Source organism: Cupressus sempervirens, chromosome 1 (genome assembly GCF_028749045.1).
Source record: "Cupressus sempervirens isolate cs-2001-9-10 chromosome 1, ASM2874904v1, whole genome shotgun sequence".
Taxonomy (NCBI): Eukaryota; Viridiplantae; Streptophyta; class Pinopsida; order Cupressales; family Cupressaceae; genus Cupressus; species Cupressus sempervirens.
Window position 1 is genome coordinate 849888172 of NC_143118.1, and position 27588 is coordinate 849915759.

A 27588-nucleotide genomic window follows, 5' to 3' on the forward strand; every position below is an offset into this window, starting at 1 on the left:
TAACATATATATATATATATATATATGATTATTATATTTAATAAAAATATTATGTTATTATATATATATTAATAACACACACACACACACACACACACACACACACACACACACATATATATATATAAGGGGTCATAGGTCAACCTATGACCCCCTTTGACTCATATATATTAATAATATACATATATATTAATAACATACATATTAATATAATAATATATATTAATAACATATATATATATATATATACATATATATATATATACATATATATATATGGTTGTTATATTTAATAAAAATATTATGTTATTATATTTAGTAAAAATAATAATAATATAAATTATATTTATAGATTATAATGAGAATAACATAATATATTATTATATATTAATATATTATATGTTATATCTTTACATTACGTTATTATGTATAGATATATATATATATATATATATATATATATATATATATATATATATATATATATATATATATATATATATATATATATATAATTTATTATAATACATATTTACATAGTAATATAACAAAAATAATTTATAAATCATAAGCTATAAAATATTATGTTATAATATATATTACGTTATTATATATATTAATAACATACATATATATATATATATATAACTTTATTATATTTAATAAAAATATTACGTTATTATATATATATATTAATAACATATATATATATATATATATATATATATATAAGGTTATTATATTTAATAAAAATATTACGTTATAATAAATATATATATATATATATTACTTTATTATATTTAATAAAAATATTACGTTATTATATATATATATTAATAACATACTTATATAAATTATATATAAGTAAAAAAATTATATTAATAACATACTTATATATATTACTTATATATATTACGTTATTATATTTAGTAAAAATAATAATAATATAAATTATAATGAGAATAACATAATATATTATTATATATTAATATATTATATGTTATATCTTTACATTACGTTATAATATATATATAATATATTATAATACATATTTACATAGTAATATAACAAAAATAATTTGTAAATCATAAGCTATAAGTCTTAAATCCGGTTTTCCCTCCAAAATGGGTTGGGATTTCAAATTTCCCACCAAAGTTCACCTAGCCATATCGGATATCCGATTTGAAATCCGATATCCGATTAGGCTTGGTATTTACCAAGCCTACCCGGTCAACCCAAAAGACGTGTTTGAAGAGGGTTTTAGTGATACTCAGACTTCGGGTAGTCGTCTGACAATGTTATTTTGATTAAAATTGAATGAAACGAAAAGAGTTTTTTAATATCGCTCTCAAGATTCCATCAATATAATTTCTGTCAAATTCTGAGATTGATAAGTATTTATTAGTTAATTATCAATGAAGATTATTGTAAAGTGTTGATTAACATAGTGATTGAAAAACAGCTATAATTTTCAAATGGTATAACATTTTTTAAATCTAAAAGTTGCGTCACATTCTATGCTTTGCTTAGTATAAGAAAAAATTAAATAAAATTAAATTTGGTAAAAATTTCTATTAGTTAAGGTGGTCAGACATGGGACTCTTTTTTTTTTGAAAAAGTTTTGGTAGAAAATTCATATTTAACTATTTATTTGGAATAAAAATACCGAAAAATATGTGTCACATCCGCGCATGAGTCTACTTTTCATATCTATAATTATATTAAAAAAATATTATCATTTGATTTTGATTAAGGTGGTCAGACATACACCTACTTTTTATTTTTGCCCTGAAATTTTTGTAGTACTGCATTAAAATTCAAACTTTTGACCAATCAATTATTTTTTTCTCCTGATAAGGCCTAGTAGTTTAGAAACTACATTCAATTTCCTACAGATTATTTTCTTACAACTTTTTGATATAAAGCCCATAACCACTTTAAAATTATGTGTTAAGTTGACATAACCCTGCTTTTCTGATTTTTCACTGCCACTTAAGGCCATAGTTTGGTACACCATGATCCTGCACATACCCATATAGAAGATCATGGTGAGGCTAGTGGAACAAGTTCTAAATCCAAAGTACTTGTGTTGGAAAGATATGTCAGAAGGTACAACTAATACATTTGGCATCGATTTGCGATGGTCAAGTGTCGAAATTGCGACGCAAATGTGTCGCCACTGCAACGACAGCAGATGTCGTTGTTTTTTAGTCACAAATTATGACGTCTATTCTTGGACGTCGCAATTTTGATGCCTATCCATTGCAAGCTCAACATCTAACCCATCATTGCTCCCATTGCAATGGATGTGGTTCCCGTCATAATTTTGACGTCTTTACCATGCATTGCGACGGGGTGGCGTCAACATCTGCCCACGGGTTCACTGAGGCAGGATCCTTTACAGTTCTTTCATGCGCATCACACTTGCGACGTCCGTGGAAACTTGCGATGGTGCTAGCGGCGCGGTAGTGCTGCAGTCGACGCCGTTGGCCGTTGCAATGTTTGTGAATGTGTCACAATTGTGACGCACAATCATCAATTATGACGGCATCACTATGCACGTGACGCTTATTTTGTCACAATGCGCGTGCGAACATCGCAATTGCGACATCTGTGGTTAGCAATATGGTGAGGCCACTATGGCAGCGACGCCAACTACCGTCGCCACCACAGCGGCCCTGCCACAAGCATCATCTTTAGCTGCTAGCTCTAGCAATGCGTTCACAGTCATGTCGAGCAGTTGTATTGCTCCTTCATCAAATGTGGTTGCCCATAGCTCCCCAGTGTGGTCTTGCAATTATAGGCGAACCATGTAGCTATAATTACATTCCGTAAATTGCTTGTTGTATTTTTTACCGTACCATTCTTCATTTGCATTTTCAGACAACTTTTTCTTGCATTGCTTTCCTGGCACTTGGTTGGGGCAAGCGGGGTAGGATAGCTTGTCTGTGTTGACCTCTATAATGGTTGCTTTCACGATGCACTTTATAGCACAAGTAGAACGCACAGTTTGATCATGTATGTCATGAATTTTCATTCTCAATACTGCAGGAGGTTGTGGGGTGTAGCTAATCAATGGCTCATCGTTGTCCTTAACATTGTCATCAAACCATGACTTTAACTCCGCTGTCTCTGGAATTTGGAGATTGATCATTAGTTGTGTATTACCTGTGGTGTTGAGTGCTCTTCCATTGAACTCAGTAACACGGCCTCCCTTAACCACTAGAACTATAGTGTCTTGCAAGTAGTAGCTTTGTTGCAATTCACTACCCACTTGCTTGGCTGCTGAGCCCCAAAGCATCAGATCAATGGGCCTATGAGTCATATCAAGCAATTGGATGGTGTGCTGAGAAACTTCCATTCCATTTTCTCTTCTTATCATGGAGGTTGGTTGTACACATATTGTTTGCCGGTGCCTTTTTGTTGCTCCCTCGACTGGTGTTGGAGATGGTAACGACATCCTCTCGATCTTTTGACTCCATTACGCGGCTAAATGAAATATATATTCTCGCCTTTTTGCTACCCATGCTTCTAGAATTTATACTTTTTACTATAACATTGTAATTCTCATAAGGTGTAGCTTGCTAAAGAATCACTGGTATGAGGATGAAGCTCCATGGGTTGTGCCAATAGAGATATATACAAGCTTGCTTTAATTTATATCAATAACCAAGTGTCAAATTAAATCATAGTAACAGGAATTAGACATTGAAGTTAGTGAATTACAGGACCATACTATCTTAAACAGAAGAACAAAACACACACATCATTATATGTAAAATCGAGCTTGTTACAATTAAAGAATAAAAATGGAATATGAATAAGATGATGAGATGCTAATTAATTACAAAACACCTAAGGCAAATTTTGCAATGCAAAATATGAAGTTCAATGAAGTGGCTCATACACCCGCCTATGTAGATGTAATTTATCTGAACTTTAATGGATCCCATTAGAAAGACCGCAGTGTGAAACAACAGCTCGCTTGGAGGTCACGCAATCTGACACAGCCACCAGTAAAGACAAGAAAACTAAATTTCTTGGCCATCACAAGCAGCAGCGTGAGGATTTTAGGGCAGAATGGTTTTGGTATAAGTTTTCAGAGGCTGACAACCTCAAGGATCCTGCACAATAACGATGTAGAAGGGTGGATTGGTAGAACTAAAAAATCCAAGAGACCAATACCTACAACAACTAAATTTAGGCCAGTGAAGGCATGGAACAATATTACACAGCCCTAACTGGATATTGTCAATGTTTTCATCATTTGACTGCACAAGGTTAAAGAGCACAGAAGAGATAAGGAACACAAACTCAATAGTAAAATCGAGACTCCAAATCTATAACAAATTTGTACACCAGTATTAAACAGGGATGAAGGCTAAAAATCCAAATTTCACAATAGAAGAAGCTATCAAACCAAATCAGAGCACCATAGAGCATGGAATCACATAATGGCATTTTACCTAAATCACCGAAGAGAACTCCAAACACTATTGTCCACCTCTCCTACCGTCGTTCTAGTTCATGTAAGAGGTAACAAAGAACGATGTAAGCAAAGTTATTGAGAAGCAGAAAACATTCATTCTTTCCAAACGACAGCAATCACACTTATCTATTCTAAATTTTATTAGTTCTTTAAATCCACTTGTTGCACAATCTTCGCAGAAGAAATTCCATTTAGTAGTATAGATTGCAAGAACTTGCAATCTCTAAGAGAACTCTTTGGACAGATCCATAAAAATATTTAACATGAGTATGTTTGTGCAAGTTCTGAAGCTAAGTATCCCACAAATTTGATAATTTTTTGAAATGAGCCACTATTACTTTCCAATCAATACATCGCAGAAACCTGCAATGAAATGCAAGTTATCTAAAGCAGAAAAAAATTCTTGTGGAAGAGCTACCTTAACAATTCAAACAAAATGGGTATTAGCAAAATTCTGATCCAACCAGAATCCAATGCATTAATTACATAGTTACAAGCAAACCATCCAAACAGCCAGATATGTGGTTTTTAATATCCAATCTCAATTGCCAAATTGTTTTTTGAGGCAAGTTATTAATAGATTTAGTTTTCATCAAATCAGAACCAAGCACATGGATGAACTACTCGTTAACCCCAACCATGCACATTGTTATTTATAAATTAAATGTGTTTTGTAGTATTTGGGGTTGATAGGCATGTAGCATCTTACATCCTCCCAAAATCAATAGCGTATTGGTTGCCCACATTTATTCTAACATGTCATAGAAACCAACCAATATCAATGTAGGAACAGCCAAAGAAAACCAGGCCCTTACTAGCACAATTTTTGTGGCAAGTGAAGGAATTGAGGATTAAGCTGCACAAAATATGGCAGAATAAAAATACAATGTCCATGTAAGATTTGGGGTTTTGATGAAATAGTTCTTATTTCCAGGAGATGGGACCAAACTGATGTGGAAGTAGCCATTGATGATGTTGAAAACAATTGTTGTTTAATTTGAGAAGCTGCCAAAGAATGTGGGCATACCAGCCAAAAATAAATTACACCCTGGCTTATAGATCTTAGACCACAAGAATGGATCCATTCATTGCTGTGATTGGTGGGGAGGAGCAAAATATTGTTGTATGTGTCGAGAGGGCTTCCATTGGTAAAACCTTATTCTTCCTTAGGCATATGGTACACACATTTGTTAGAAGAGTATCATCCCTTTCGGTGGGGTGGTCTTCTTGGGAAGTTTAGTTGGGTAGACTTTAGAAAATTGCATCCTAAATTGAGCTTGCAGATTGATTAAGGTATGGATAGAGACAATGCTATGAGCCTAGGGCTTGACATAACACAATTTTTGTAATAATTTGAAGCCTGATTAAAAGGCTAGACCATCCAAGTAACATGTCAAATTGCGAGGAAGTGGAGGTTCAAGCTAGAAGGAATCACCAAATGTTTTGAATGGCCTGCAGGGGAAGTATAAGTGTGCCGCTTATAAACTTGAGGGCTTGTTTGATCGCCTATATGTCATAATGCTCCAATTGACAACCACTCAACAAAACACTACAACACGGGAACAATATTTTTTTTCATTCTTTGACAATCATTAATAACATTTCTGACATTCCTCTTCTAGGGTTGATGAAGTTAATGACATAGGAATTATCTCATCATGCAATCACTAAATTAATGCATTCGGAAGAATAGCTCTGAAAATTTTCTTAAGTCATCCAATAGTAGGAGAAAAGCTTGGGTTGAGGATGTTGGTGTAAATATGTATTTACTATTTACACTTTACTTAAGTTTACTTAGTTTAATGCATTATTTTATTATTTATTTGGTGAGACACTTAGGAGTTTGCATACTTTTATGAGTTTTCATGTTGTCAACATAGAAGTAAGCAAATCTAATTCAGCACATGGTTCTACAAAATTATTTTTCATTCTACACCTTTTTAGGCTTATCCTCTCATGATCCCACTTACTTCTGTGCTTAATGGAGGATAACCCACACCTGGTGGACATGTGCTTGGTTGTATGACTTATCATGTTATTGATTCCTATGCATTCTAGAAGCATTCTAGAGGTCTTTATATATAGGCACTCCTAGTATACTTTCACATTAAATAAAATACATACCAATATTTTGATCATACTCTTTTGGTCTACTATTGTACTTGTGCTTAAGTTCTTTGATCTTGGGTGAATTTTTCCCTAAGGAAAATTCTTATAGAGGAGATAGTAGATGAAAAGATCAAGATGAGGAGATAGAGGGAGAAAAGATTAGGATTAGGATATAGAAAATGATGTAAACCTTAGGATGAGGAGATAATGGATGAAAATATTGGGATGAGGAGATAACTGATAAAAATACCAAGATGAGGTGATAGTAGGAGAAAAGCTTGGGATGAGGAAATAGTGGATGAATAGATTGAGATGAGGTGATAAAATGAGAAAAGCTTAGGATAAGGAGACAGTGAAAGAACATGGATTGATGGTGGATAGGGGAATGATATACCTTAAGAAAAGGAGTGGGAAGGATGCATCCCAATAATGATGATTTTATTATGACCAAGGCTTACAACAAGAATGGGCAGAGAATTAATGATGAGTTGAAAGATACATAATGGGATGATGCAGCTGATGGTAATTTCCTAAGAGCATTTAGGATATGATTGATGGAATTTGGGTACATGGAGATAACCTAGAGCTAGTTACCAATGAAAAGGGATGTACTAGGTGATAGAAAGATGGAGGTGATGTGGGGAAGTGCAAGGATAGAAGAAATGGGTATGGAAGCTAGAAGGTTTGGGTAGAGGAATATTAAAAGATAGGGATTAGAAGATGCATGGTTTTAAGGATGAAAAGATGAAAATAGGATTGGAATGAGGAGATGGAAAGATGGACATGACATGGTGTCCAAGGAATATAGTGCCCCCAGATATCATTTGTTATTCAAGAGGAGGTTTTATGAGGGACGTGATAGGATGAAAGATTGATCAACAAGGGGATGAGGGAGATAGATGGAAGCTAAGAGGAGGTTTTATGAAGGGTGTGATAGGATAGAAGGTTGGACTATAAGAGGATAAAAAGGTAGGAGGAAGCTAGGATAGGAAAGGTGAATGAGCAGTGAAGATAGGGGATAATTATGGTTGGTGATTGAGGATTGAAAAAGAGGAGGTGGATGGATTATATGGATGAAAGAGTGGGTGTATAAAGGATAGGTGGATACAAAATTTGATCGGAAATGGATGTCAAAATGATGACCAAAAGGATGTATCTAGTGGTGGACATTATTTTTATCAAGATCGAAAGGGCAATGGTGGGTGAAATAGATAAGATGTGGTTGGTATGGTGGGATGAGATGGGTATGGTGAGTACTGAAACATGCCCACAAGTGAGTAGTGAATTTGGATATAGGGATTCCACATGACACTTTTTTATGAAGTTTATATCATAGTAATTATTGGCCAGTCAGCTTAATACCTTAGTAACAAAGGATTGGATATTCTTTCATAGTGACTCCATGATTTAGAAAGAATCATGTATTTTCATAAGAACAACATATTGACTTTATTTTATTTTGTCAACTCAGGAGCTTAAGCTTGAGAAGGTGGTTGCAAAGTATATGCTCTAATTCCTCTTTAAGTCATTACAATTAAAGTGAAATAAAATGCGAAAGGAGACTTAAGCTAGGAACTAAAATGACATCTTATCTTAGAGCTTAAAGTAATCCTACAAATAGTAAATCTATCTATGCACATACACTATAGGAATAGTTCTCTAATTTTGTTATCAATGACTATAGGAACAAAAAGATTCTATATTGCAAAGAAAAAAACAAGGAAATGAAATTTATTCTAATAGAGTAGTTCAATCACCAAGTGTGCCCCCTTAGATGAGTGAATAGAAAATACAATCAATACAGAAGATGTAAACTTGAACTTTGTACTCTATTCATTCATGGTGAGAGATTACATCTGATAAAAAATAAGATCACATGCTACTATTATGAAAATCAATCTTTTTTATCTCTTCCTTCCCAAAAACTTTTTTCAAAGCTACAGTGGGAATTATTTAAAGGAAATCTAAAACAACTTCCTACTTCTACAATCACTCCATCAATGAAGACCAGTTACAAATTCATAAAGTTTGCAATAGAAATATCATTCACCATGATTAAATCCTCCAAGAATATAGTAGGATTAGGGAGCTATATTCATGTGTTACCATAATAGAAATTGTACAATAATTTTCTTATTGTGGTGATTCAATAATCTAGTCAACTTTGACTTAGCACTAAAGTGTTGACTTTGAATATGCATGGCAGGTACCTAAAAAACATTGAATTCATACAACTTCCACATACATATATTTATTTCATCATCAATGTTAGAAACAGTATAATTTTCAAACTAGCACTCTTTGCAAATCCTCTGGCTATAGTAAGAAATCTACCCAAACATAACATCAATGAGGAAACATTTATCACCATGCACCATTCCTTTATTATAACATAGAAGTCCATAGATTCAAGAAAATATAGCATATCTAAACCATCTATTCTTTAACTTCATGTCTTAACATATAGATAACATATTTATAAAAACACAAGTTCATTTACTTAAAACCATAGAGTCATAAAAGTTTCTGCATGATAGTTTTCTAAAAACAAGATAAAAAGGATATCAAAGTAATGGCCTTTTAGAGGCTCATTATTCCCCCTAGATGATCTATTACTAGTCCCCAGCAATTAGGAAGTTCCTAATCTGGGCTTGCACTCTCCAGTCACTAGGTGTCCTTTCCCTTGGTTCGTTCTACACATAGTCAAAGTATCCATAATTCCCCTTGAGCCTTTTCCAGTGCTATAGTTTGGTTATCATATGATGACCTTTTGCATTATCATTTGCTGCTAGTAGTGGTTGCAAGAGAATAGGGGGTTGATACCTTAATGGCAACCAATGTTTGTACTAATTTCTCCTAAAGTCAATATACCATAGAATTTTAATTGTGGCAAGATTCAAGTGTTGTGGAGAATGGGTTTCTCTTATTTTAAAATCTTGTGGCATCCTAATCCATCATTTCCTTGAGGCAACAATTGTTGTCTCAACATCTTGAGATAAGTGTTGTTCCTAGTCTATAAACACTCATTCTCTAACTAAACACATCTTACTAGATCCTGTAGGATTGCCTAGAATGAAAATCCAATCTAGATATGTCTGTGTAGAATGTTGAACCTCTGGTCTCATGAACAATGGTGCTATCATTTCACTTTCCTTATAAGGTGCAACTTGATGTTCTCTGGTTATCTCATTTTGTATCCATGACATTACTACTCTCAACTGCACATCCCCTACATACAAGAGTGAATTCCACTCTATGTCATTAGGTACTACCAGATTATGGATATACAACTCACACAATAAATTTTTCAAAGCCATGGGAATATATTGAAATGCATCAAAAACTCATGCGGGGTAGAAATAGAGGGATTAAAACCTTCCACAATTCTAATCAATTTTAAATTTTCAAATTTCTCTTTAAGAAACAAGGCATATACTACTGATGGTGATCTACATTCCATTAATTTAGGAATCAATCCTGTAATCTATTCAATTCTTGTTTTCAAAACTTCATTACGAGCTAAACTCTATTTCAACTAGTAGCTCTGCTCATTAATAACATGTTTTAATTTTTATTTCTCCAATTTCCATTGAGCTCTCTCCTATAAAAATCATTGAAACAAATTAATACCTTTGAACGAAGGTGTGGACAAATTGGGTTGTGGAAATGGTTCTTGATCAAAGAGGTCTATCCATTTAGCTGCCAAATGGGGAGTTTTGTTGACACTCTATGGTGCAGAGTGTTCTCTTATCCTTATGACAACTATGGTCACCACATTTTTTTCCCTATTGGATTTAGTAGCTACTATAGCTAATTTGTTTAACCCATCTTGATTGAGTTTTTCTTTTACTTAACAATTTTGGGTCTAAATTCTAAATAGTCCTCTGAAGGGAACTTTGTAGAATTTTCACCAATATCTTGCATATTAGGATTTTGCTCAAACTCCTCAGATACTTCAAACTCACTAGACTCCTTATCATTATCAATAAGCACACAATCAATAGTATAGTCATAACTACTTGAAGCTATAGATCCATTTCATCTAATTTATTGGGTCTTCCCATTCATTGACACTGGTCACATTTCTTTGTATATCTGGTTGCATCCTTGTGCAAACTTGGCCAATAATACCCAGTTGTTAAGATGTTGAAAGCTTTTCTATTGGCTGAAAGGTGACCTTCACATGGTTCATCATGACATGCCTTTAAGTTATTATATGTCTCATCTTCTCTTAGACACTGATGCATGACTTGATCAGGTCTAGTGTAGAAGATAAATCCAACAATCCATGAGTAGTTAAAGCTCTTTTCTTCTAGTAGATTTCTTTCTTTCATAGAGAAGTGAAATGACATTTTACCTATGGTGAGGTACTTAGTAATGTCTGTATACCATGGATTTTGTGCTAACAATAGAAAAAAATACTCATTGGAAAACTGTCATTAATGGTTGTAGGATCATCAAGGACATGTAATTGAGAGAGAAAGTTAGCTACCACATTGACCTTTCTAGGTTTATCTACTATAGTGATATCAAATTCTTGCATAACTAACAACCATCGTGCCAACCTTCCTAATATTATAGGCTTGTTCACCAAATATTTTATAGTAGAATGGTCAGTATGGACAAATATTTCATAGTCAGTAATATAGTGCCTAAATTTATTGAGGGCATAGATGACTATGAGTAATTCCTTTTCAATGATTGTTGAGTTAAACTCTACACCTTGCAACTAATTACGGATGAAATAAATAACATGTTCAACTAAGCCTATCTTTTGTCCTAGCATGACAATAATGTCATAGTTTGAGGTATCTATATGAATGTGAAAAGGCAATGCCCAATTGGGTCCTCTTAGAAAAAGCATTGTGGTAATAACTTTCTCAAGCTTTAGGAAAGATGTAACACAATCATAATCCCAAGGAAATTTAGAATCCTTTTTGAGCAAGTTATAGAAGGGTATTGCAAGCCGACTGAAGTTTTTAATGAATCTTTTATAATATCTAGCATGTCCCAAAAAAATACATACATCCTCATGCTTCTCTAGCATAGGCAAGGTACTAATGACTTCAATCTTTGTTGGATCTACTTTGATTCCCTTAGATGAGATGAAATAGCCTAACACTACACCTTCCTCCATCATCATGAAACATTTTTCACTATTTAAGGAAAGGTTATAATCTTGACATTTTTTGAGTACCATTTCTAAATTTTCTTTTTCTTCCTCAAAAGTAGCACCATAAATAGTAAATTCATTCATGTAGATCTCCATATAGTCAGCAAAGATATTTGAAAAGATACCGATGACAACTCATTGAAATGTGACTGGGGTATTGCACAAGCCAAAAGGAAAAACTGAGTAGGCAAACATTTCCTATGAGCAAGTAAAATTTATTTTTTCTTGATCTTTGAGGGCTATTTATATCTGAATGTAACCATTGAAACCATCTAGGAAAAAAAAATACTTTTTGTTAGCTATGTTGCCAAGGATTTGGTCTATGAATGGCAAGGGGAAGTGGTCTTTCTTAGTGGCTGAATTGAGCTCCATATAATCTACACAAACTTGCTATTTTTCTCCCTTGGTAGGTATTATAACTAGGGATGAGACCCATTGGCTATCAAAGATAGGGTATATAAAACCAAAACTAGTAGTTTCTACAATCCATTCTTAACTATATCTTTTAAAATAAGGTTAACTCTCCTTTGAGGCTATTGAATAGGTTTGAAGTTAGGATTGATGTAAATATTGTCAGTGCATAGCATAAGATATGTAGAGTCCTTTCATGTCCATGTAATCACAAGCAAATGCTCTTTGATTCTCCTACAATAATTGCAACATGATCTTTTGTTGGGAGGGTGATAAAGCATTGCTTATATTCAATTCTTTGCCTAGACCAACTTATATCTTAATAACCTTATTTGTGATGAATAACTGGGCAATAGGAGAATAATATATCTCATGAGGTAATAATGAGTGGAAAAACTATGAAGCTTCTAAATGATGTGGTGAAGTCAAGGATGATAATATGGTCTCTAAGATACATTCAGCTTGAGGACAAACTTGATATTCTATTCCATATTCATTAAGAATAATAAATGAAATTATTTCATCTTCTTCTCAAGTAATTATAAATGATTCTCTACCTATCATCCTGAACTGATGGATGGAATTGACTTCTAGATCATCATCACGCAAGTCTAGCCAGATTACTTGGTCATCAAGTAACAATGGTTGAGCAGGGGACTATAAAGTCAGGTTTTTGGTATGAATACCATTGGATATTGTCATCTTTCCAAATTTTCAAGCTATATAGGCATCTCTAGTGGCCAACCATAGTCTTCCTAAAATAAAAGTATATCCTCCCATATTAGCCTTTGGGGAGAGAACAACAAAATCAACTAGATACTCCCAAGAGTTTAAGGTGACTATGACATCTTCTATCATCCCATCTGGCTCAATGGTAGAGTTCTCAACAAGCTAAAGTATGGTGAGTGTCTCTCTAAGACCAATGATATGCAGTCAAGACAATACCTCCTTTTTCATGACATTTATAGATGCTCCTAGGTCAACTAAAGCATTTTGAATGTGGATCCCATGGATAGTGACTGTAACTACTAGATTCCCATGGTCAAAGTATTTAGGTACAATTAATTTTTCTAGCATTAAGTTAGACAACTATCCTAAGAGATGAATATTTTTTATATATTTCTTCTTCCTTCTTGGCTTCTTAATGCATGATTCCTTAATAGCTTTAGTAGAGACAAGATTTCCTTAATAGCATCCAGTAATAGTATTTTTACTATCATCTACTTTAGCTGATTAAGAAAATCAATGATTTCATGGTTCTTGATGGGTTGACTTTGTTCCATAAACCTATGGGGAAATGGAGTTTCTTTGGCTACATGAGATATTTGCTAATTTTACTCATCTCTATGATTAGTTGGAGGATATTCAACTTCATTTATTATAGGCTTTTACGGTGTAGGAAGTGTGGTGCCTAACCTAAAGTGAATATCATTCAATGAGATGGCACAACTTTATTGTTGATCCTTCTATTTAGTATTGTTTATATTAGGATTAGGATGAATTGGTAGTTGGGTGTACTTGGGAGGAGTATTACTGGGTATAGGAGACATTAAAGCTTGTTTTTGAGGTGATGGTAATAAGTTTTGCGAACTAGGTTGGGTATTCCAATTCTAAGTTTGTTGCCAACCCTGGTAAGATTTCTGCCAACCTTGTTGTGGTTGTTTCCAAGCCTACGAAGGTTGCTACCAACCTTGTTGAGGTTGTTTCCAATCCTACTTAGGTTGTTGCCAACCTTGTTGAGGTTGTTGCCAACCCTACTGAGATTGTTGCCAACTCTACTTAGGTTGTTGCCAACCTTGTTGAGGTTGTTGCCAACCCTGCTAAGGTTGTTGCCAACTATTATTATTACTATTATTTTGAATATGATCTCATGGCTACCTTGGCTTTAAGACCATGGCCTTCAATGAGCAACACAAAGCACCTCTCCATTTTCATCAGTGGCTTTGAACTTTGTAGGCATTGGTTATGTCTCCACCTTTACAATAGACTTGCATCTACAATGCCTCTTCTTTTTCTTGCGATGTGGACATTATTCAGTCAACATGGCATCAACTTTATCTTTCTTCCTTATAGCTTGTATAGTGTCTAGCTGAGTGGCTACATCATTAATTATGTCTTTCTTCAAATTTAATAGAAAATTGGATAATTCCATCTTGGATACTCCTGAATTGCCATTGGACTTATGTGGTAGATCTCTAAGTCCCCTACCTTTCTTTACAATTGCTCTAGAATAATTCAAGCATATATTTCGTATATCAGTCCAAGTCTTTTGAGTGATATCTCCTCCTGTCATAAGATCTAAAGCTTCAATGCTTCCATCATTTACACCTATTAGCAAAAGATGCTTCTTTGATTCCTCATTCAATTGATGTTGTATATTATAATGTAGGTTGAACATGAATCAAGAGACATAATCTTTCAAGGTTTCATCATCCTTTTGGGACATTTTGAAAATTCCTTCCCCGTTCAAATCTTGACCCCTATAGTATTCTTTATTTTTTGAGAAACAAGTTGCTCATTGCAGGCCAATCTATTACGACATTCACACCCAACCCCATGAACAATCTTAGAGTAGCTTCTTTTAGGGTAGAATGAAACAAATTTAGTTTGTGGGCATCATTTATATAGTCATAGCTTCTACAAAGTATGTCGAACTCAAAGAGAAAGTTTTTAGGGTCTTCAGTGATAAGGCCATAAAACTTGGGAAGTGTGGCAGTAGGTATGTTCTTCAAATTTTGGTTACCCTACTAAGGAGGGATAGGAAAAGGAAATGTCAGTTAAGGCTGAGACATTTCTAGAGGAGGTATTAGTAGTGGTGGTCAATAGATAACAAGGGCAAGTGGATTATCTTGGTATTTAGGTTCAACATAGAAATCATTCAAATGCAAGGATTCATCAAAGGATGAGGGTATTCATTCTTGAGCAGCCATGAATGGATTTTCAAAAGGTTCTTTTTCATTCTCATTGTGAAGTTCTTTGGGTTCCAAATTAAAAATGTCTTCCTGAATATTATGGGGAAGAAATATCCCTAGGACGTCTCTTCCTCTATGCATGCAAAATCTAAACTAACATAATGAGTTCAAGGTTGAATTAGATTGACACCTTCCCTAGAAAAAGCACAAAAAATGGTCAGTCAAACTAATACCTTAGTAACAAAGGATTGGACATCCTTTCAAAGTGAATCCTTGATTTAGATAGAATCATGTGTTTTCCTAAGAACAACATATTGATTTCATTTTATTTTGTCAACTTGGGAGCAGCATAAGCTTGAGAGAGTGGCTACAAAGTATATGATCTAATTCCTCTTTAAGTCATTATAATTAAAACAAAAGAAAATGCTGAAGGAGACTTAAGCTTGGAACTAAAATGACATCTTATCTTAGAGCTTAAAGTAATGCTACAAATAGTAAATCTATCTATGCACATACACTATAGGAATAGTTCATTGATTTTGTTATCAATGACTGTAGGAACAACTAAATTCTAATTTGCAAAGAAAAAACCAAAGGAAATGAAATCTATTCTAATAGAGTAGTTCACTCACCAAGTGGGGCCCCTTGGATGAATGAACAGAAAATACAATCAAGACAAAAGATGTAAACTTGAACTTTGTATTCTATTCATTCATGGTAAGAGATTACATCTGATTAAAAATAAGATCAGACTTTGCTATTATGAAGATCAATCTATTCTATCTCTTTCTTTCCAAAAACTTCTTTCAAATCTACAATGGGCATTAATTAAAGGAAAACTACAACAACTTCCTACTTCTACGATCATTCCATCAATGAGGACCAATTAAAAATTCATAAAGTTCGCAATAGAAATATCATTAACAGATATTAACTCCTCCAAGAATATAATAAGTTGAGGGAGCTATATTTGTGTGCTATCATAATAGATATCACACAATAATATGGTTGCTGTGGTGATTCAATAATCTATTTGACTTTGACTAAGCACTAAAGTGTTGATTTTGAATACGTGCGGCAAGTACCTACAAAACATTGAATGTATATAAATTCCACATACATATATTCATTTCATCATCAATGTTAGAAAAGATATTATGTTCAAATGATCATTCTTTGCAAATCCTATGGCTACAGGAAGGAATCTAGCCAAACATAACATAGATGAGGAAACATTTATCAACATGCAACATTCCTTGATTATACCATAAAGTCCATAGATTTAAGCAATTATAGCATATCTGAGCTATCTATTCTTCAACTTCATGTCTTAACATATAGATAACATATTTATAAATAACATAAGTTCATTTACTTAAAACCATAGAGTCATAAAAGTTTCAACATGATAATTGTCTAAAAACAAGATAAAAAGGATCTCAAAATAATGGCCTTTTAGAGGCTCATCACTTGTCCAAGGCACTTGAATTGTTGAGTTTTCACCAATCGATGCTTTATTTTTCTTTGCATATTTTTCTTTTTATTTTTTGGTGGATTTTTACTAAGAGATTTTGGTAGGAAGGGTGGGAGTTGACAAATAATGGATGGGAAGACATAAGACTTGTAGGTAAAAGGATGAGGAAAATGAAAAGATCATCATTGGCACACACCTTGAAAGGTGATGAAGTAGCAGGAAAGATGGTTTTGAACAAGATTATAGAGAAAATGGTGTAGGAGAAATATAACGACAAAAAGTAAAGTTGGAAGATGGAGGATTAGAAATGTAGGATAAGAAGCATAGGGACTAAAAGTGGATTGGGTGGATGAAGGATGCATATATGGAGATTTGGATAAATTATGAATGGATGAGGATTCTTGAGTAGTGGGAATAGATGCCAATTGATATTTTTTTTTGAGATACATTTATTTTATGAGCATCCTAGGTATCCACATGATTTTTGACTTTTTTAATCTTGGGCCTTTATGGCCTTTTGTATTTTTCTTTTGTTTGGATCAAATGCTTCTCTTCTTGAACACATAACTTAGAGGGGGACATGTTGATGCTTGGATTTTTGTGGATTTTTGGATTTATACCTTTTAATTTTGGCATCCAATTTTCGTTTATTAGACAATGTATGGGAACAAGAGCATGGAGGATGTGGCATGATTGTGGATGGAAAGATAGAGGTCAAAGGTTGCAAGGAATTCAAGGATGAGTTACTTTAATAATCTAGCTTGTGAATATGAAGGTATGGAGTGATGGATTGGAAAGTAGGATATGAATGTATATAATGGTTCAAAATAGATGGAGGGAATGAAGGATGAGGACATAAAATAGATGGAAGGTAGGAAGGAGTAGGTCCCAAAATAGATGGAGGAGATAAATGATTTGTATTAGGTATATAAGGACCCAAAATGGATGGAAAGGGTGGATGATTTAGATAAGGGATATAGCAACCCAAAATGGAGGGATGGAAAGAAGTAGTAGGATAAGGACCAAAAATAGATGTGGAATAAGATGGATGGGAACTTTAAATATGGTAGTGAGGTCTCCTTCTATAGATATATTACCACAGATTATAGGGTATGTAGGATCATGAAGCAGAGGGATGAGAGGAGAGAATCTTAATTTGTATGCAGGGAGGATAATAGCTCTCAAAATGGAGTATGTATAATTGTAGGATTTGGATATGGAGGGGATAGTGACTACTCTTTGGATGGAGTGATTGGTAAAAGGAGATCATGTAGGGGAATAAGTAGGATGGTGGAATCTTCTTTTGTGTCATGGGATATTTCAACATAATTTTAGACAAGATCTTGATAGGATTGGATTGGAGTGGGCGGTGTGATAGGAGATGCATGAATGGTTTATTTTAGTGAAATAGATGGATGGGTGGGAGGTTCTTCAATGGGGATGAGTTGATGGGGGATGGACTCATTAGGGTCATTTCATGGGATTTTGGTAATGCTAGGAAGAGGAGATGTGGATGGGATTTGGAGGGATTCGATGGATGGAAGGTAGGAGATGGAAGGGGATTGATATGTGAGGTTTATGAAATAGGGATGGTAGCAATGGAATGATGGAAGAGGAATGATGGGTGTGGGAGATGAATTTTCTTTTGATTTCCTTGTAAAACTCCTTGGAGACATGTGTGTTGGATTGGGAAGAGTAAGGGGATTAAGGTGATGTATTGTACAAGTAGGATTGGTTGGAGGATTTGCAAAGTGGTTTGGAGCATATTGAGATGGTGGGTTTGGACTAGGGATGTAGCTAGTATCATATCTCTAGAAGGGTGGAGATTGGAATATGAAGGTGGAGGAAGATGGATCCATGACTGGCATATGCAGAGAACATTTGAGCACAATATAGGAAGGATTTGTGGATACAAACAATAATAGATTTCCCTTGTCAAAGGTATGATAAGGAGTACTAGTGGTTATGCATGGAATCATGATGATTTTTGAAGATGTTTCAAGGAATATCTCAAACGCTTTCAATATTCCCCTCACAGTCAATAAGAACTTTATCATTATTGGAATAGGATGGAGTGAAAGAATAGGTTGGGTGATGAAACTCATCATAATAGAGTTGTGACATCATGTGTTGATGATGATTTGGGTAGGGTTAAAGGATGAATATGAATGAATGCTTAGGCTCAGATTGGGATAAAAACTGAGCTCAATTTTGGAGGAAGGACCGAATCCAAGGAAGATCGAAACATGGTGGAAAATGATGAAGAAAAACTTGGCTATGTAGGATCTTGGGAGAAAATAAGGACTTGATATATCCAAAATATTGTACATCATCAGAAAATGTAGCATATCACTACTCCTCCTCATCCTCATCCATCACATCCTCACCATAAAACTCATAAGGGTCCCTCTATGCACCCTTCACTACTACTACTAGCCTCATCTATCCTCCTCCCATACCTGAGCTCTCCACCTCATCCCTGCTCTCACCTAAACTGCTATCTTGCCTCTAGCTCTATCCTATGCATTGAGACCCACTAGTCCTCTGTGAGTCCCCAATACTCCATCCACTCTCTCCCCCACATTGCATGCATGTATGCATGATTGCTATACCTAACCATGCCAGTTTCTCATAGTGCTTAGTTTGATCTATTGGCACCATTGCATGATACCTCCCTCTATAAAATCCTGCTCTCTACTGAAAGTCATTTTCCTCCCTCCTCAACAATCTTAGCACCTCTAAACCACTCCCCATAGCCACCTAAGCTCTCAAATTTTCCACCTCCACCCCTCTCCCAACCACAATCTATGCTTGCATGGTCACCACCTCCATCACCAACCAATCTCTCTCTTCCTATCCCATGTCAAATCTCCCCTATAGCCTCTTCCTCTCCCTCTCCATCACATCCAGTCTCCACTCTAACTATCTTGCCTCCATCATTAATGTCGCTAGCCTAACCTCTACTCAGTCTACCTATCCCTCAGGTATATTATGCTCATGTCAGAACTGATCCCACCCCACTATAAGTTGGTCTTTCTCATACTGTATATCCTATAATAGTTGGCTAGTGGCCTTATGTGCCTATTGTAGGGATGTGTATCTCCTCGCTAATCCATCATCCCCTACCCTTGATGATGATCCTCCCCCTCCACCCACTAGCCCTTGGGCCCCCTCTCCTATCTCTCCCTATGGTCTTCTGCTCTCCCCCTATCTACTCTCTCCTCTCTCTAGTTGTAACCTTGCATCATCCTATCTCCCCTCCTCCTCTACCTCCCACTGCCTCTACCTCTGTGGTGCCTCCCACTGTACCATAGAATATTAGCACTATCTCAAGACCCTTGCTTCATATCTATCCCACCTCACTACTTGGGTGATCTCCCCTACCACTAATATTTCTCTCGTCACTTATACTCAGCTTACTAGCCTCGCATGGTCAAAACCATTCATGTACTCCTATGTGAAGCCCACATCTATTTCCATGCCAAAAAAATCCCAATCCTGTAGTGCTAGGTCTCTCTATGCTTGTAGCAATCCCTCCCTCTTTAGAGCTAGCCCATATAGGGTCACAAAGTCACTTGTAACCCTTTGATGCCAAACAGCCTCTCCTAGTGCAACCTACGACCAACCAAACTATTGTAGCACCCTTACGGCCCATACTACTTTGCCATATACTCCCATCAACCAAAAATGAAGTAAGGAGAAATGGTATAAGGTAGCTACTACCTTTCCTTAGTCCACAACTTGAGACCCATATATGGCCACCATATGATTGCTTGAATTTTGTCCAACTAGACTCGCTAGTAGTCAACCTCTTCTATATGGTGATAGGTGAGAGGATCACCCTAGCTATAAATCATAGGCTTCTCTGGCTACCTATCCCTATGTTCAATCATCTTGAAAGCCACAAATTGCTCCCACACCCACACCTATAATAAAGTAGGGAAGCCTACACTCCTCCTCTCATGGTGCCCTACACCTTGGTTTACTATTCAATGAAGATCCTAATATAAGTTGACCAACATCAGTGAGACCCATGCTACTAGGACTCCATCATCCATGATCTGCATGATTGTTGATATCAAAACCAAAGTAACACATGTACCACCTATGCCTAGGGAAATATACCTTGACACTAGCCCACATACATAGAAATAGGTCCTCTGATCGATAGCCACCAGATCCAAATGCTTGTCTAAAACAAACTGGCCCATCCAATTATGGAACTCAACTCTAAGCCCAACTAGTCACCACAAAGCCACCTCTCTTATGATATCCCTAGTCACCATCACTGACATACATTGCACTAGTAAACAAAAGATCTTTTATACATCCTCCAAAGTCACCACCATCTTATTTGTTAATGGATGAAATGTCTCAATCTCACTGAGCCAGCACTCGCATAATGCTACCACCATCACCATATAGGTCTGTGTATAGCTTAATCTAGCCAGATATCCCAACCCAATGGCATTGATCCCCAATCTACTAGTGTAAATTGATCCCCAATGCAAAACACTACAACACATCACTCTCGTGACACCAAGACATCCAGTGACTACTACATCAAGAAAATTGATACTCATGTCAATACTTTATTCCTCTTACCAAAACTATCTATCTATGTTTCATCACCCTTTCTTTTCTCATCCACTTAGTACCTTAGTTTTTTGTTGTGTTCTCGCAACCTATCTTTCTCCTTCCATTCCTACTACTATAGTTTTTAGTGGGATCACTCCTTGAAATTTTCTAATCCCACCCAACCCTCACCCATGTTCTTTCTTCCCAACCTAAATCCTCACATTTTTGTAGCTACAAATTATTGCGGAAATGCATCCTATCCTTTCCCTATGCTAATGAATTTTTCCTCATTCCCATGTTGACTCTTTCCTAAATCTCCCTATCTTGCGAGACTACATTCCCACATTCTAGATTGTCATCTTGTAGAATATTCTACCCAAAATCATGTTCTTGCCATAACTGCCAACCAAATTTGCATTCTTGCAAAAATGGTTTTTGACCCCTTTTTTAACCCTTCCCTCTAGACCTTTTTGCGAGATCATTGTCTTATTGATCTTGACTGCAATCCCATTAGATCCATGCCTATGGGAATGTGTTTTCTAAAATTCAAGAACTTTACTAAATAAAATTCAAAAATTACAAAGTAATTTTTTTAGCACCTACCGATCAGTCTGGTTTCCCATAGTTAGTCAGTTTATTACCTTAGTAACAAAGGATTGGACATCCTTTCACAGTGATTACATGGTTAGAAAACATCATCTATTTTACTTAAAATTGTACACTAACTTCATTTGATTTGTCAACGCAGAAGTGTACAATTGAGAGGATAAGTACAAAGTCTATGCTCTAATTCTCCTTCAAGTCATTACAACTAAAGTGAAGAAAATACTGAAGGAATTCTATGCTAAACTTAAATCAAAGCTTTAAAGTAATGTTACAACAATAAACCTATCTATTCATGTATGTTGGAGGAATAGTTTATTGAGTTTGTTATCAATGGCTATAGAAGCAACAAAATTCTATCTTGCAAGCAAAAAAACAAGGACATGAAATCTATTCTAATGGAACATTTCACTTAGCAAGTGGGTGCCCTTCGATGAGTGAACAAAAAAGAAAATCAAGATAAAAGAAATAAACTTGAACTGCTCATTCTATTCATTTATGGCAAAAGATTGCACTTAAAAATAGTATCACACCGTACTGCTATGAAAATCAAATTTTTATTGTTTTTTTTCCAAAAACTGTGCTTAAAGCTACAACAATTGTTATTTAAAGGAAAGTGCAACTACTTCCTAACTCTACAATCATTCCATTAATGATGATCAATTACAGACTCATAAAGTTTGAAATATAATCAACATTAATCAAGATTAAATCCTCTAGGAATGTAGCAAGTTGTGGAAGCTACATTCATGCATTGTTCCAACAAAGAGCATATAATAACTTTCTCCACTCGTGATGGTTCAACAATCTGGTTGGCTCTAACTTTAATGCTAAGGTGTTGACCCCTAAATATCCATGGAAAGTACTTGAAAAACATTCAATGTGCACACAACTTCCACATATATATATATTTATTTCATCATCAATATTAGAATAGTTGTAAAATTCAAATTACCACTCTTGCAAATCCTGTGGCTACAAGAGGAAAACTACCCAACATAGCATAAATGAGGAAACATTTATTAGTATGCAACATTACTTCATTATAGCATATTTGAACTATCCATCCTTCTACTTCATGTCTTTATATATATATATAACATATACATAAAAAAACACAAGCTCATCTGCTTAAAACCATAAAGCAAAAATTATTTTTGCAAGATAGCTACTTAAAAATAAGATAAAAGGATCTTAAAAAAATGGTGTTTTAGAGACCCATCAATCCCCCCAACTAAGCTATTGTTGGTCCCCAACAACCATGACATTTTTTACTATAGCCCTAACTCTCCAATCACTGGTTATCGTCTCCCCTGGCTCATTCTTAACATAGTCAAAGTACCCATAATTTTCCTTGAGCCTTCTCCATCACCAAACTTCTACTTTCATATCATGATCCTCTGCATTGTCATCTACTACTAGCAATGGCCATAGGAGACTAGGGGGCTGATACTTACACGGAAGCCAATATTTGCACCAATTCCTTCCCAAATTAATATACCATGGAATTATATTAGTAGAAATAGTTAAATTTTGAGGAGAGTGGGCTTCTCTTATCTTTATGTCATGTGGCATTTGTGTCTACCTTTGTCTTGAAGCAACATTATATATCTCAACATCTCAAGAGGAATGTTGTTCCCAATCTGTAAAAGCTTGTTCTCTAATTGTGCATACTTTACCTGCTCCAATAGGGTTACCTAGAATAGAAATCCAATCTCATGAGAAAAGGAACTATCATTTCATTTTTCTTGTAAGGTAAAACTTGATGTTCCCTACTTATCTCATTCTACATCCACTCTGTCTCATTAGGCACTGCCAAATTATGGAGATATAATTCACACAATAAATTCTTTAAATCCATTACAATAGATTGGAATGCATCATAAAACTCGTGTGCATTTTAAATGGAGGGATTAAGCCCTTCCATAATTCTAGTCAATTTGAAATTCACAAGCTACTCTTTGAGGAACAATGCATACACTGGTGATGGTGATCTACATTCCATTAGTTCAAGAATCAATCCTATAACTTGTTCAATCCTCCTTTTTAAAACACTATTATTGTCTAAGCTATGTTCCAATTGATAGCTCTATTCATTAATAACATGTTTCAATTTTTCTTTTTCAAGCTTCCATTGATCTCTTTCCCCTAACAATTATTGAAACAAATTGATTTCTACAGACAAAGGTTTAGATAGATTGGGTGGTGGCAATGGTTCCTAGTTAAAAATGTCCATCCATTTAGAGATCAAATTAGGAATTTTGTTGACACTTTGTGGTGTGGAGAATTCTCCTTCACTTATGAAAATTGTTGTCACTGCATTCTCTTCCTTACTAGATTTAGCTGTTGTTGTGGCCAATGTATCTAGTCCATCTTGATTGAGATTTTCCATTACTTCCTCAACAATTTCTTGCCTAAATTCTAGATAGACCCCAGAAGGAAGGTCTTCTAGATTCTCACCAATATCCTACATAATGAGGCTTTCTTCAAATTCCTCAAATGCTTTAGGATCATTAGACTCCTTATCATTATCAACAAGCACATAGTTAACACTAAGGTCAACTTTGGGTTGCAATTTCTAGTTATTGCACTAATTATCATTGGTTATGTTTTGTTGCGATTTTCCCTCCAAAGAGGAGTCCTTCTCAACCTCAGAAGATTCTAGGTTAACCATTGTGATATAGGCTTTAGTAATATTATTTCTTGTAGAAAGCCTCACACTTCATCTCATAGGGGGTGTAGACAAGCATGGAGAATTATTTCATTTCCTCTTGCTTGCAAACATTTCTATAGTAGGTTTTTTAGGATATTTTTCTGAAGCTTCCTCTTCTTGCGAGTGCAAGGTTTCAATAACATTACTTTCCTCATTAGGTTTTTGTTTTAATTTCTCTTCTTTAGGTCCCACAACTTTATCTTTGTCTTCTATAATAGTAGAGCTAGTCTTAACAGACGATGGGGTCTTAGGGGCACTATCAACTTCTTTATTTTTGCTTTTCTTTTTGCTAGAAATGGAGGCATCAACTTTATAAATTCTCTTTTTATTTGGTCTAAAACTGGAGGAAGATGCTTAAGGAACATTTTTAGTCCTTGAAATAACCTTGTAAAAACCAGTAGATGTCCTTTCCCTTTATCTAACCCCTTGGCCTCTAGGGCAACCAATCTAGGCTCTACCTCTTTTAACTGCAAAAACTCTTCCCATGTCCCAATTGATTATTTGTTCAATTCTCTTTCCATAACTAATTTTATATAGAAATGATGGGAGACAAACTAATCCTTTTATGATTGTACTAAATAATCTTATTTCTTAACAATGCTAAACAGAAAATTAGGAAGATTTAACTGTTGATAATCATGTCACAGATGAGCCAAAATCTTGAAATGTTGGGCATGTAGGTATTTTTAATGACCTTCTCAAGTGAAGTATTAGATGATAAATGTTGCTAGGTGGATAAACTCTAAAGGAAATGATAATTTGGAGATACGCTGCTTCTTGTCAATGTCTAATGGGGGGTTAAGATGCACACTAAACTATGCCCTAGGTAGACGTAGGTCAAAATCTTTTGCCCAATTTTATCCTTCCTAGGGTAACCCAATGACTTTGGCTACCACAACTTCTATAAATTCAATTCTGAGGCCCTTAACCATTGTAAAGCCATCCTTCAAGGTGCTTAGAAATTGAAGAGAAACCTCCTCATCAAATCACTTAAGACTGAGGCAGTAATCTAACTATCCTCTTATCTGAAACATCTCACAACTGGTTGCATCACCTAACAAAACCCTATGATCGATTGGTTCATACCTCTAGAGACCTCCACCCATTTTTATTCACAATATAATTTTGGAAAAATCATGTGATTTTTAGATTTCAATAATGGAAAGTTAATAAAATTTTCAATATTATGGAATTGGACAGAGAAAATGGTGTACTATCACTTTGTGATCCATAAAGATTTTTAATGCACACAATCTTCATGTTATCCTTCCTTACATCTGGTCTCATAATTTCTCACACCTCAAACACAATGCCAATTATCATTGAAAATTAATCTCAACTTTAATGTGCTTAACTCCCTTAATGACACAATCATAGAAGGAAAAGTCATTAATATGTGACAGTAGTCATCTCATAAGATAATAGCTTTTAAAGTTAACATGTGATTTGAAATTTTTGAAAAATGAATATTCCAGCCCCCCAACTAAGTATAGGCATGGGTCCCACTAGGCCAAGGTATGCAAGAGTAACAAGTTTAAAAAACACAAATTTCTAATAAAGTGTGAGTAAAATAAAATATATGGAAGAGTATGTGGCACGTACCTAGGAGGCATTGTAGGAAAGTGTTTCAAAAAGTATTATTAGAAGTGATGGAGTGATGGGATGGGATGGAAGGATGGTAAATAGAGATGGTGAGATGAAATGCAAGGTCTAGAAAGTACTTTCAAGAATAAAATGTTTATTATGAAAATATTGAATGGAATCAAGAGTTGGCAACAGTTAAGGTAGAAGATCTAGATTGCTTGGCTACAAGAATGAGTATATCTTCACTGTGCTAAAACTACTATAGGAACTTCTCATGACTTATTGGTTGTTTTAGATCTTGAGGAAATTCACATTGAAAAGAAACTTGAATTGAACAAGATCAATAGTATACAACTAGACCGCTCCACTTGGAAATACCGCAACAATTTCATACGATCCTAACTAGTGAGTTTGAAACTTTCTTAGATTCTACTAATACTTGGAATCATAAAGAAGGGCCCAATATCCTACAACAAACATTTTATCTTTGATAAACTTATCATTTTATTGTTTCTATTGATGCTGGATGAGTTTGGTATTGTTTAATGCAGATTTGTACCATTCATCAAGACCATTTAAACTCAAGATTTAGTTGTGTTGTGTAATAGTGAGTTCCATACCAGGCTCCAAAGTGGTCCTCAATGTTTTATATTCAAAATATATAGGCATTAGAACTGACCTACCATAGATGAGCTCAAAAGGAGTAAAATGTCATCCCCTTTCAAATCTTAGCCCCGACAATATTCTTTGTACTTTGTGAGAAACAAGTTGCTCATTGCAGGCCAATCTACTACAGTGTTGGCACCCAACCCCCTGAACCATCTTAGAGAAACTTCCTTTAAGGTTGATGGGAATGAATTTAGCTTGTGAGCATCAATTTTACAATCAAATTTTGCAAAGGATATCAAACTCAATGAGGAAGATTTTAGGGTTTTGAGTAATTAGGCAATAGAACTTGGGGAGTGTAGCAGAACGCATGTAATACAAGTTTTGGTTACCTTGCTAAGGAGGGATAGGAAAAGGAAATGTAGGCTAGGGATAAGCCTTTCTTGGAGGAGGATCTGGTAGTGGTGGTTGATACATAACAAGGGCAAGTGAATTATCTTAGTATCCAGGTTTAGCAAAGAGATCATTCAAATGCAAGGATTTTTCATAGGATGAGGGTATTCATTCTTGAGTAAGAGCAAATGGATTTTTGAAAGGTTCTTCTTCTTTGTTCTCTCTTAGAGGTTCTTTAGGCTTAGGAATAAAAATGTCTTCCTAAATATTATGGGGAAGAAATCTGCCAAGGAGGTTTATTCTTTTATGCATGCAAAATAATGCAAAATTTAAACTAAGAAAATGACTTTAGGGTTGAACTAGATTGACACCTCCCTAACAACAGTGCAAAAAATGGTTGGTTAGCTTGATACCTAAATAACAAATTATTGGACATCCTTTCATAGTGATTCAATGGTGAGCCTGTTTGAAATGATTTAAAAGATCATGAATGAAGAGAAATGGAAACCTATGATGTTGTAATGGAGTATAAGGATCAGCTAA

The 27588-nt window shown here is 34.9% G+C and overlaps 1 protein-coding gene across 1 annotated transcript in view; it reads right to left on the reverse strand.

Annotated features, from left to right (window-relative positions):
* LOC149580513 (replication protein A 70 kDa DNA-binding subunit A-like) overlaps positions 1 to 3460 on the reverse strand; it is an 84690-nt gene extending 81230 nt beyond the window's left edge. The window contains exons 1-4 of the mRNA XM_089804821.1: positions 2857 to 3460; positions 2660 to 2790; positions 2340 to 2471; positions 2123 to 2179 (exon numbers count right to left, since the gene is read on the reverse strand). Coding sequence (XP_089660947.1) covers positions 2123 to 2179; positions 2340 to 2471; positions 2660 to 2790; positions 2857 to 3460 — 924 coding nt within the window. The remainder of the gene's footprint in view (positions 1 to 2122; positions 2180 to 2339; positions 2472 to 2659; positions 2791 to 2856) is intronic.
* Positions 3461 to 27588: the final 24128 nt, after the last annotated feature.